Source organism: Ctenopharyngodon idella, chromosome 8 (assembly GCF_019924925.1).
Source record: "Ctenopharyngodon idella isolate HZGC_01 chromosome 8, HZGC01, whole genome shotgun sequence".
Lineage (NCBI taxonomy): Eukaryota > Metazoa > Chordata > Actinopteri > Cypriniformes > Xenocyprididae > Ctenopharyngodon > Ctenopharyngodon idella.
Genome location: NC_067227.1, coordinates 24,248,356 through 24,261,484, shown reverse-complemented (window position 1 = coordinate 24,261,484; position 13,129 = coordinate 24,248,356). Strand labels below are relative to the sequence as shown.

Here is a 13,129-nt window from a genome sequence, read left to right as displayed (position 1 = left end):
TATCTCTCAATCATCATTGTGTTGCATTGCATTATATGTTCCCCATCCCCCTCCCTCCACAATAAAAAATACAACACTTTGACCATAAAACATTTAAATACCATCTATAGGAAATATTTTGGGGAAACAAAGTGACAACTGATATTTACATGCATTTTATGTAGCCTAAGAAGTCTACTAAAGATCCCACTGAGAATTTCATCTAACCTTTTGGCCATATAAATATCAGCAAATTGCATATTTTTGCTCAGGTTGGGCCTCTGAATAAAATTGAGGGTTTTTACCTCGTCAAAAATACTGATGTACCAAATGTTATACTCAACAAAAAACACGTGTTTTTTGTTGAGTATAACATTTGTTGAGCATGCACATTTCTTTTTAGATTTTAAAAATATTTTGTCTAAGTGTTGAATAAACTGTTCCATTAAAAAATAGATTTATCTTTAGTTAACATGAAGTAATAATGAACTGCACTTATACAGCATTTAATAATCTTTGCTAATGTTAATTTCATCGTTTACTAATACGTTATTAAAAATCTTCTTAACATTAGTTAAAATGCAATGTGAACTAACAGGAACAAACAATGAACAACTGTATTTTCATTAAGTAACGTTAACGAAGATTAGTAAATACAGTAACAAATGTATTGCTCATGGTTCGTTCATGTTAGTTAATACATTAGTTAATGTTTAGCTAATGAACCTTATTGTAAACTTACCATTTCATTCGTCGGGTTTTACAGGGTTAAAGAGTAGATAAACAATGATGTTGAACGTTTCCACAGGTTCATCTTCACAGTAATGAAAAAAAAAAACCTACTTTTGTACTGTTATGTGTAGGCTATAAAATTGTTTCTAAAGCTTTAGCAATGTAAAGCTTCAATTTTCTTTTACCCCAGCCCGATAGAGGGCATGAATGTGCCATATATCGTTACATGAGAAACCTCCAACCGGAACGACAGAGGAACAGAAATAGGCGTAAGTGAAGACGACAATTTTGTTGCGACTGTGCTAACCGACGTGTTCCCTATAGAAACCCGGTGAATCGTTGTCATTTCCTATCACTTCTGCTGTTCGGTGACCCACCCATGTGACAAGCCTTTCTTGGATGGTCAATGGCCGTGAGGCTCCGGCGCACGGTATGTTGTCGCACATACACTGTTATCAGCACGGCGAGCAGCCAGCCGTCGTTTGCACTGCACCGAAACTGACAGCAAGTGTTCGCATAAATTCCCGCTTGGGTTTTTTACGATGTCAGCAAGCTTTTGGCAGGTATCGCGCGCAGGATTAATTAGACGTCAGTCAGATACGCACGCAGAAGCGGCGCGCTCTGCGTTTCCGTTTTTCCCTGCGGCTAAAACCCGGACGGCTAGCGGCTGTGCTAAAGCTAAGGTTAATGAACAGCCAGTGTTTTTTTCCCCTTTCTTTTTCTCATCCCGGAGATACATACGTGCAAATGTGAAAGGATTTTGTAAATCACGATATGTATATATGCTGAAGAATAACGCGGAAGCTTTTGTTTTATAATGAGACGAGTTTATCCCATCAGTTGCGGCTTTCTATCTTTGTCGTCATGCAAAAATAGCGTTGAGTTGTAGCACTTAAACGGATTTGGCGGTGGCTTGACGTAATTTCACCGCGATCAGGAGGCGCCAGACACAAGTATCGGGCAGAAGTGTCACTGTTGGACTGTGATAATAGTCACTTTTGGTGGCAGATTGTGCTTTAATGGTGCTTAGACGGTTCAGCTAGCAGGAGCCAGTGCTAAAATCAACCTGCGCTGGGTTCGTGTTGACATGATGTTCATGAGTTATCTTGTCAGTTTCAGCTCTTCGTGAAGTTGTTGTCTTTAATATAATCTGAAATGTTGGTGTTTTATTTTTACTGGTGACTTGGATTCAAATACATTGTTTGTACTTAGTGTTTCTATTTGTGACTAATTTCAGGTTGGCACCTCATTATTTGAATTTGCTTGTGTTCAGTAGGTGTTAACAGTGCTGTGCCTATGACAGTTAGTAACACCTGTCATGTGTCGGATGAAGTAGAGCGGAAGGGAATGAAACACTGTTCATGTCTCAGATTTCAGGTCGTTGTCGGTGGTGAGGTCGCTAAACACAACACAACACAAGCCATTCTTATACGCCGCCACACACAGGAGTAGCTTCATGAGCCTTTTAGCTTTGAATTTACTTATGGTTAACCTGCGATGTATCACATAAACTTAATTTGTTCTGATAAATAGGAGTTTTTTAAAGTGTCTGTATAAAAGCTCAGTTCCTGTCCAGTCTTGCGACATGTTTACACTGCGGCAGCCGAGAGTCTGAGGCCGTCTGGTGCATAAAAGCGACCTTAACCCTGTAAAGCCTGACATTAAATAATAGGCAAAATTAAAAAAATTGGAACAGTTTATTGAACCTTTAGACAAAATATTGCTTGCGTGTTTTATATTTTGTCATATTTGGCTTTTATGGCTCGTATAGTATAATATAGAGTATCTCACACTAGAGGAGGTCAAACTGAGGAAAAAATATGTTTGGTACAGATATTATTTATATGGCCAAAAAGTAATATGAAATTCTGATAGCTTGTAATGTAAATCAGTGATTTTTATTTATCTACATAAAATGCATACATATCAGTTGTCACTCTATTAATGGTTTAGTAAGATGATATTTAAATGCTTAGCTTTTGAGTGAGCAAAGCTCTGTAGTTTTAATTATGGCGAAAAAATGAAAAATGCAATACAATGATGAGTGAGAGATAAACGTTCTTCAAAAGTCTGTTGTAAAGTTTAACACAAATGTTTATTTTTATGCTGTATGGATAATCAAGTAAACCTAAGTTGCTTCAGTCATCTTAAAATATTAATAGTAATATAAATGTTGTTCTTACATCTATTTTTTTATAAAAATAAAGATCTTGTGTACCGTGACCTGAAGGTGGACCAAAAGGCCTTTTACTTGCTAAAAAACAATGAACTATCAATCAGATGACAGAAGGCATGTAGAAGATTGTGTACAACAGATTTTTCAGCAGAGTTTTGGTCATGTTTGTAAGATAGAGGTTTTAGAAATGTATCAAAAAAAGATACAGTAGGCTTTATAGTGCTAAAGGGATAGTTCACCCTAAAATGAAAATTGTCATTTACTCACACATTGTTCCAAACCTGTAGTACTTCCTTTATTTAGTGAAACACAAAAGGAGATGTTAGGCAGAATGTATGATGCATTTTTTCCATGCAATGAAAGTGAGTGACGATTTCTCTGTTTCAAACACCCTGAGGTAGTTTGTTGGCAGTGTATGTGAGTGGTCAAACTCGATCTGTGGCTCTGATGTGATGTTATTCATGTGCATTGTCAGGGGATGAGAGGAGAGCAGGTGCTGCGCTCCTGGCTGCGGACTCAGTGACTCTCTCTTTGGGCTCAGGATGGCGCAGGGAGGGCCTCAGTTGGACTATCACATACTGCAGGACCTCAAGCAGCGCTTCCCAGAGATTCCAGAGAAAGTAGTGTCTCAGTGCCTTCTTAAGGTGAGATCCGGCAGCCACAATTTAAACGAAATGGGGTGTTTAGAATGTATGTGTGGCCTGCTCTGGGATTTTGAGTCATTTTTATGCAGAAACCCGCTTGAATGAAATAATAATGTATAGTTATTATATTACTACTCCAGACCGCTGCGTTGATTATATAATCATTTAAATGGTGGCTCTGGCTCTCATAACTTGTTTTTGAGGAAATTGGCCTCCAAACTATTTTTAGTCCTTTTTTTTTTTTTTGTGACAAAAATTAGAAGACTTATTCAAACATACAAATTTGTACATAACCTGTTATTTAATGTATTAGTAATCTAGTGCATATATTTTAAAAATATATCAGTTACTGTAGGGTTATTAAAATACTATTGTAGTATTATTAATATTTACCTTGTATTTTTATAATTTCAGTTTTCATTTTAGTTTAAGTTTCAGGAATTGTGTTATGTGCTTTCTGCTTTTGTCATTTTTATTAGGTTTTTTATTAATATTTCTATTTAGCTTTATTTTTATTTCAGATTTAGCCTAGTAATTTTAGAACTTCAGCTTATTTCAATTAGCTGCCGAAGCAATATTTTTAATTTCAGTTTAACCAAAACAATTTTTAATTAATTTTTATTTTTAACAACTCTGCAATATATTTAGATTTTAGTGATATTCTCTTTTTTTTTTTTTTTCTTTTTTTTTTTTCTTCTTGCTAACTAACAAGATTTGGACTGAATGGCTTTCCTGGGGTAAAAGTCAAGTCAGGTGACATGTCCACAAGCTCTTTTATTGATATAGTTGAATCAATGATTGGTCGAATACATGAGAGATGGAAGTCTGCTGTGTCTTTCAACGTACCCTCTGATGTTCATTCAGATTTTTTCATGCTATAGTATTAATCTGACTCCACATTTAAAAGTGCAACACAACATTTATTGTTTGAATGTTGTAAAATAATACAGTAAATCAGTAATATTGTGAAACAGTATTATTACAATTTAAAGTAACAGTTTACTATTTTAATATATTTCAAAATGTAATTTATTTCTGTTATGGCAAACCTAAATTTTTAGCAGCTATTACTGTAGTCTTCAGAAGTCATTCTAATATGCTGATTTGGTGATCAAGAAATAATTCTTCTTCTTCTTCTTCTTATTATTATTATTATCAATTTTGAAAACAATTGCACTGCTTAATATTTTTGAGGAAACTGTGATAATTTTTTTTTCTCAAAGAAACAGCATTTATTTGAAAATATAAATATTTTGTACCGTTATAAATGTCTTTACTGTTATTTTAATTTAATTTGTCCTTGCTGAATATTAATAATAATAATAATAACAAAAATCTTACTGACCTCAAACTTTTGAACAGTCAAGTATGTACACCAAAAGCTAATGACGTGCAATGAGCATAAAGATTTATCAGTGAAAATTGTTGCTGTGTCATTCTGGTTGAATGCCATTATTGAGTGTGTCGAAGTGGTGTCAGGTGCAGGAACATGTTTACCTCACTGTCTTCCATTTCCTCTTCAGAACAACAATAACCTGGACCTCTGCTGCCATCTGCTGGCTCAGGAGAGTAATAGATACCTTTATGAGGAGTACCACAGTCCAGATGAATTGCACTTAAACCGTAACCACATGCTGCGTATTAGCGTGGGTTACCCTGCTCCCGAGGTGGCTAAAAACAATGCTGGCGGCCGAGCTTTGGTCCACAGTTCCAGCGACGGGCACATTGAGCATCCTCGAAGTGGTTTCCCCGAGCCCCTCTCTGCCCCTGCCACTATGGCGCCGTCACCTGGCTTCAACCCCTTTTTCATGAACGATCAAGGACGCTCGAATATCCCCACCCCTCCGCCCAGCATCCAGGGCATGTCTCCCACATACCACCCCGTCCCACGTTACATGACTCCCATAACAGTTACCCTCTCCCAGAACATCCCCTCTGCCCCACAAGCACTGCAAATCCCCCCTGGTGCCTATTGTAACAGTGGAAACACCGTGTATATGCGTCCTTCGCCGTCTCAAAGTCCTCAGCCTACTCCCTGGTCCACATCTGGAACTTCCATGTACCAGCAGTCTCCTTATGCTACTCCAACGTACCAGTCTCCGTACAGCTCTCCCCAACATCAGGTCCAGCAGCCGCCCCAGGTTTTTCTGCCCATAAGTCCCCCCACCCTCCCTGGGCTGTCCTACCAGCAGCCACCGCCTGTTTCCCACAGGCCTTTTCTATCCTCCAAAGGCCCTATGAAGAACCAGATAGAGATCACACTGGAGGGACAACGACCACGGAGCAACTCCCCTGTACATGCTCCACAGGGAACGCTCTATATGGCCACCAGCCCTTCCCCGAGTTCCCCCTCCCGGGCCATCAATATGACAGGACCCCCCGTGGCCGCCATTCATCAAGGAATGTATGTCCACCAGGGTGTGGCAAGGCCCCGGCCCGCATCCTCTCCTCAGCCTGCCACCTCTGCCTTCATCAAGATCAAAGTGTCTCCTGGACAAGCGCAGCGTTCATCAAGCTCTCCACCAGTTGAGACCGAATCCCTCCTCAACATAGTGGACCAGGGCGAGCGCCATGGCGCCCCACCTCCGATCCTGCCCATTTCTGCGCTGCCAGCAAACATCTCCAACCAGTTCCACCGTATGCCTAGACGATCAAGCTCCGGCTCGGATGACTATGCGTATACTCAAGGTATGGATATAAATATTATTATGATTTTTAAAATACAAATGTTTGAGAAAATTAATACTTTTATTCAGCAAGGATGCATTAGATTGATAAACAGTGATAGTAAAGACATTTATAATCTTATAAAAGTTTCTATTTCAAATAAATGGTGTTCTTTTGAGCTTTTCTAAAAACAACTGTTACGCTATCTACAAAAAATATTTATAAGAAATGTTTCTTGAGCACCAAATCAGGATGTTAGAATGATTTCTTAAGGATAATGTAACACTGGAATGCACATTAACAAATTATACTTAAAATATTAAAACAGAAAATAGTTATTTTAAATTGTAAAAAATATAACATAATATTACGTAATTATAACATAATTAGACCTACTGTCAATCATTATATATATTAAGCAAGTGGCAAGAAGATTGGGATACGTATACAGACAACAAATTGCATGAAATCTATCCAAAAATGGGGAACAGTCTTTTAATCTCCTTTAAAACAAAATTTGATCAAGTGGTGGTCACTAGAGGTCACATAGGTCATACTAGATTGACTCGTGCATTTTTGCTTTTATGGCAGTGTATGTTCTGCAAGACCCATCTTTTACCTCTCTTTTAAACTATTTTATTGGACTGTCCCACTTTTAATGCAAGTAGACAACATTTTTATGTAGTAAGCTCAGTTAAGGACTTGTTTAGTGGGATTTTCCCAGAAAAGGTTTTAGAATTTGTGTCAAATCTTTTATATTAACTGTTTTGTTTAGGTTTTACTTTCTATTGTGTTTATGCAACTCTTGTATTTTTGAAACTGCAATTTTGAAATGAAGATAGCCTCAGATGCTGATATGGAATTAAAAAGCTGTACTACTATTTTTTGTATTTTTGATCAATCAAATGCAGCCTTGGTGAGCATAAGAGACTTCTTTCAAAAACATTACAAAATCTTACTTACCCATAAACTTTTGAATGGTAGTGCATGTATATGTGTGTGTGTGACGTGTGTGTGTGTGTATGTATGTATGTGTGTATATATATATATATATATGTGTGTGTGTGTGTGTGTAAATATAAAAAATAAATATAATTATTTTTTCCCTTTATTTAAGGTGGCGTATTTATGGCTGGCTCTTTCGAGGAGTCAAGGAACACATTTTAAAGGGGTCATGAATTGAGAAATCAAATTTTTCTTGATCTTTTGACATGTAAGAGGTCATTGTATTATAAAAATATCTCGTAAGATTCAGAACTCAAACCTTTTTATTGAAACCAAGATGCCAAAATGATGCGTTTTAGGTTTTGTCACATTATTACATCATAGTGCGACGAAAGACCGCCCTCTGCAGAAGAAAATCCACGCCTACATCATTACCTTTTTAGCCCCACCCCACCGATTTGCGTATGTCATGTAGTAGTAAATAGGAGAGAGACACAAAAACAGGATTACTCCGGGAACAAAATGATAGAGATGCCTCTGAGGGGAACGTTTTGCAGTGCCAAGTTGTGGGAAAACACAGTCCCTGCATGGTCACCATGATTTTGCCAAGTAAAGCATGTTTCTGGATCAACATATTTTGTTGATCCTGGAACAACATTCCTGTCCGAAAATTTAGTCCTACCCATAACTTATCCCTAAAATCAGAGGGAAGTCATAGGTGAATAACACTGATGAAGAAGCACCTAACTCTGGTTGTAAGCCTAAACTTGACATAAACTATAAACTTCCCTCAAATCTGATTGGTTGATTGGAATGTTGTTCCAACATGTTGTACTTAGTGAAATCACATTCACTGTCCTGGCATTACCTTCCTTGTGATCCTAACAATAAGAAAGCATGGATGAACTTTATTTTTAACTAAGTTTCATATCACGTCAGTAAGACACTGTTCGTTTGTTTGCTTCATTTTACTTCGGATTCGTTTTTAAACAAGACATCATTCGGTGCAGGCAGGCTTTTCAGAGAGACTGAAAATAAAAGATGATGCAGTGATGACTATATCCGACTGCAATGTCGCAACACACTGTGTGAGTAACAATATTTTTACCATGTCACTATTGTCTGTTACAGATCGTTTGATATGTACTGAGTATTTATACTGTAGCGCTGCAGTCAAATTGTGATAGTTGTGATTTGCTGTTCTTTCCTTTGCTTCTGCATTTATGGGGTTAATTCATTGGATTATCGGATACGGAAGAAAGCACGTAGAGAACGCTGCTTTTGTTATTGTTTTGATTCGCTGTAATCCTGAATAAAAGCTTCAGTGAGCGACATCTTCTGTTTTGCCATCAGTAAGACATTACATTTTATTTAAAACCCGACACTGCAAATGACGATGTATACGTTTTTCACTTTATCAAAGGATGAATGATGAATAGCTATAAGAACGACAGTGCGACAAACGCGGGTACATTCATAATTCCGTGGCGAAATACCGTAAATGATAATTGATTATTTGTCAATTATATCTGTGGTAACTTAAAGTACTTTATTTGCCACAACCAAGAGCATATGTAATATGCATAAATGTTTCACATTGTTGGCAAATGTTGTAATGAGAAGTTTTCAAAACAGTTCCATACGTGTAATGGTGGGGACGTTGTCTAATCATAGCAGTGGCCATTTATTTGAATGCAGCATGCGCATCAAAACAGTGTTTGAAAGAGAGAGTCAAAAAAAGGATAGAAAATAGCCTATTACTTCTAAATTAAAATGTTTTGTTTTTTGTTTTTTTTATGTAAAAAGTCTTGAATACATCATAATTGGACCTCATAGAACATTAAAATGCAATTCATGACCCCTTTAACTATGCTGAGAAACAAAGTAATGTTATATTATGTATATATATATATATCTATATATAACAAATATTTTATATATAAAATATATAGTTTAGTTTCTAAAGGAAGAACTAGTCGCTGGATCTTACAGGGTTTGTAAGGTCTGTAACATCAAATCTCTGAAAGTTATTGAAGAGTTTTGTTTGAGGCAGTCAATATTAAGTGAAGCAGATATATACTTATACATCACTCATGAAAACTATAAATAGGTTGATCAGATAAATCTTTCCTGTTAAAGTGGTCAGTTTCTGTCCAGAATAAGCTGTTTATGCAACTCCTTTGCATCTGTTTATCATGTTTGTATGCATCAGGGTTGGGTGTATGTGGGGAAGTGTTGTTCACTCTTGTAGACTTGTGTTAATACTGTATGTCTCCTCCTTAGCGCTGCTCTTGCACCAGCGTGCTCGGATGGAGCGCCTGATGAAAGAACTCAGGCTGGAGCGGCAGAAACTGGAGCAGTTGAAGGCAGAAGTGAATGAAATGGAATTTGACGCCCTGCAGAGACGCTTCAGACGGGTGAACAGCACTAGCCTGATCCCTCGGGTAAGAGAGAGACAAAAAAACAGGCTTTTAGAGCATGTGAATGCATCTTTTTGAAGGGGCGCTGAACACACACACCCACTTTTTTTTACATCACTAATAAAGGAGATGAATGAATCCTCATCAAATTCTCTAAATGAGCCTTGCATAAAAGCATACATACCTAGAATCTGCATGCAGAACGTGCAAATACGATGAGGTGGAAATGAATCACATCTGTTCATTCAGTTCTCGCTCATTCTGTATGCTTCGCAGACTGTGAATGAATCTCTTTTCATAGGTTAAACTGCTGTACATAATGTACCCATCCAGTAAAAGCGTCATCATGTTCTTAGGAGTTTAACAGGCTTCAGTAAAGAGTGAGACAATGATAACTTGCTTTTATGTGTGCGGTTAATATGAAAAATTCATGTACTTTTATGTGTGCGTTTGCTAGCCCGAGGATATGACCAGAATTCGGTCACAAAACAGACAGCTTCAGATTGACATTGATTGCACCTTGAAGGAGACAGACCTGCTGCAGTCCAGAGGTAAAAATAGCATGAATGTAGTCATCTTTATGACATATAATGTGAAATGAACACTTGCACTTCATTATTTCATGTGATTGCACACAAATTGTTGGAAATTGTGCTGATAACCGTTTGCTTCATCCATTTCTTTTCTTTTCTTTTTTAGGCAAGTTTGACGTGAGAACCATGAACAACTTTTATGATAATATTCAGCCTGGCCCTGTTGTACCTCCAAGAGGTGGGAATTCAATCAGTCATTTCTGCATTTTTTATGTTGCGTCATTAAACATTTCATTATTTAGTTTTGTGGTAATTCTTTACAATAAAGTTCAATTAGCTAGTATTAGTTAATGCATTTGGTATGAAGAACCAACAGTGAAAAATACTTTTAAAGCGAATCTTCTACTCTGAAATATTTATATCGGAATTATGTATTTCTATGGCAACACTATTAATGGCAAAATTAATCTGTGTAATTTGAGTAATCAATAAATAAATCCACAATACAAGAAGTAACTTATGAAGTTTATTTAGCAGGACCCTGTGGTAGCTACATTAAACTATTGTATGTCTTTCATTTATTTTCTGATTATTCTCATATTATTAAGACAATCTGACAAAAAGTCAATTAAAGAAACTTAGTATAAGTATATAAAAATGACTGCAAAACTATATTTTAATGCTGAAGCTGCTGCCATTTTGAATGTTTTCACATGATGTTGCAGTGGTCAGGTGCTACAAGTCAAAGCTCTCTGAAAATTCAGTGTTTATAAGGCCCTGTCCACACGAATACGGGTATTTTTAAAACTCCAGCTTTTTCTATGCGATTTGGCCGTTCATCCAACACACAAACACAGTATCCGGTCACTGAAACTGAACATTTTTGAAAACTGCCAGAGTGAAGATTTTTTTAGAAACTCCGGTTACAGTGTTGTCGTGTAGATGGTGAAACCGGAGATTTTGTCTTGTGACGTCAGAACCGGAACCGGTAATAACCTTTTTTACAGGCTTCTGATTGGCCGACATGGCTTTACGGTTAAGGTTATATCGCTACCTGTTGGTTCGCCATGCTCTTGACGGCACTTCATAGCATGTTTTTGCGTTTTCATGTGGATGCAATTTTTTTTTTTTTTTTTTTTTTTTTTTTTTAAACTGAGAAAAAACTCAGTTTATAAAAATACCCGTGTACGTGTAGACTAGGCCTAAGTTGTAATTATGAGGACGCGAACGATTTGTATAAGTAGGAATCTCAATTATGATAGTTCCAACAAGGAGTGGATGCGCCTTAATGTTAATGTGTTAAAATAGTATATTTATCAATTTACTAATTAACCAATTAAACCTAGAATTACCAATTTTGTTCCTTTGCTATCCTAGAATATATCCTATAGGGATGTGCCCGAAGTTCAGAGAGGCACGAAAAATGAGTAACGCATTCTACAGAGCCCTTAAAGGGATGTGGTTAGGCTTGCTGCGGTAGTCGGTTACATTACAGCACATCAGATTTCACTTATCACGTGAAGATGGTAAGGAGAGATGACTGACAGGAGAATGTTGGAGGAATTGGTGTGCAACAGATCCTGAGCATCATTGACAAATATCTTGTAAAATGTGTGGTCAATGCCCCGCATATTGATAGCGGCTCCCTGATGCCTGCAAATTATATGCAATATAATTACCCAACTAATTGCGAGAGAACACAAAAGCATTGAAATATATTTTTTCCTCCTATCTCATATTTTTTTGCCATCACCATGTCCATAGAATGCTTCATTTTCTTTTCCTAACATAGTATTCAGCTTCGGGCACATCCCTGATATCCTAGATGCGGTTTTCACTAAAATATCTCATGGAATTTGTAGACCAACCTCCCTTGAGTTAAAATTAGCCCTTTGCTCTCTGAATATCCTGTTAGATTTGTCCTGACCTCTGACTACACCAGTGGAGTAGAGGGTATTAGATTGCTTGTTATGATATAGTGTTTCTTGCACCCTCGTTCTATTTTCATCACTCTTTTGTTGCTATGCGGGGCCAGTGGCCCAAATTGTCAGTGGGTGTGGCAGAATGCTAGAATGCTTTCTCAAGCCTTCAAATTTAGCTCACAGCAGCAATAAATAAGTGCTTGTATGCTGTTTCATAATGTTTTGTCTCCTCTGACTAGTTAAACCTCCGGTCGTGCAAAGGGACGAGGATTTTGAGGGCGCTCAATGGAACTGTGAAAGCTGCACTTTTCTTAACCACCCAGCGCTGCACCGCTGCGAACAGTGCGAGATGCCGCGCAACACTTGAGCCGGCTTCCCCACGACCCTTCCCGACCTGCCATGAACCTCACTCTTACTGCTAATCTTCTGTTCCATCATGCAACGTTCAAGCCCCGCCTATCATTTCTGTCCCTTGTGCCCTCAGCTTCACCCAGCATTCAGCAACCTGAGCCGTACCCCACAGAAGAAGAGACAACTACTCTAGTAAAATGTTATCCAATCAGACCCGCCCTGCTACCTCTCGAGGAGCTTCCTGCACTTGTATTTACTTTTTTCTACTGAAAGATGCTTTAAAAGAGGAAGTAGGGTGACTTGACATAACAGAGACAAGCAAAAGGGATTGATTGATCGATTTTGCACTGGAGTGGACGGAAAAGATGTGGTTTTAGGAGAGGGTGGCGCTTCCAGATGTTGCAGAGGTGTGGTTTACCAAGCTACCATTCCAAGCAAAATAAGACTGCAGAGTTTACACGAAAAAGCCCAAACAATCCTGTGCACAGGGCTTCTCTCACAAAACATTCGATGTATTGAGATAAGCAGGGGCTGAATAATTTTAATGTAGACTTTACACTGTATGTGCTCACTATGAGCTCTTCTCATGAATGAAGAACACTACAAGATCTGCATATGAACCTATACCTGGTACTTTTATGCATATTATGCCACACTGTATTCGGTGTTTAAGATATTGATTTCTTGTGCAAATGCCTCAAGTTGCTGTACCTAATAATAAAGGATCTGATTCTATGTTACTATACGCTGACGTCAAGAT

At 37.7% G+C, this 13,129-nt stretch overlaps 1 protein-coding gene across 2 annotated transcripts; it reads left to right on the top strand.

The window, feature by feature from the left end:
- The first annotated feature begins 952 nt into the window (after positions 1-952).
- tab3 (TGF-beta activated kinase 1 (MAP3K7) binding protein 3) lies at positions 953-13,114 on the top strand. 2 transcript variants are annotated; one of them, XM_051902846.1, is made up of 7 exons: positions 953-1,141; positions 3,363-3,531; positions 5,055-6,219; positions 9,427-9,587; positions 10,021-10,114; positions 10,263-10,334; positions 12,258-13,114. In XM_051902846.1, the coding sequence occupies exons 2-7, from the start codon at positions 3,430-3,432 to the stop codon at positions 12,383-12,385; spliced, it is 1,722 nt and encodes a 573-aa protein (XP_051758806.1). In that variant the 5' UTR covers positions 953-1,141; positions 3,363-3,429; the 3' UTR covers positions 12,386-13,114. The 2 variants fall into 2 exon arrangements, with proteins under 2 accessions (XP_051758806.1, XP_051758807.1); XM_051902847.1 differs by lacking the exon at positions 953-1,141 and adding an exon at positions 1,191-1,394.
- Positions 13,115-13,129: the final 15 nt, after the last annotated feature.

Excerpts from the sequence above, each read along its gene's own strand:
- tab3 (XM_051902846.1), top strand. The coding sequence starts at position 3,430 with ATGGCGCAGGGAGGGCCTCAGTTGGACTATCACATACTGCAGGACCTC. Across the intron at positions 6,220-9,426 it reads TGACTATGCGTATACTCAAG|CGCTGCTCTTGCACCAGCGT; the intron begins GTATGGATATAA and ends TCTCCTCCTTAG. Across the intron at positions 10,115-10,262 it reads AGACCTGCTGCAGTCCAGAG|GCAAGTTTGACGTGAGAACC; the intron begins GTAAAAATAGCA and ends TTTCTTTTTTAG.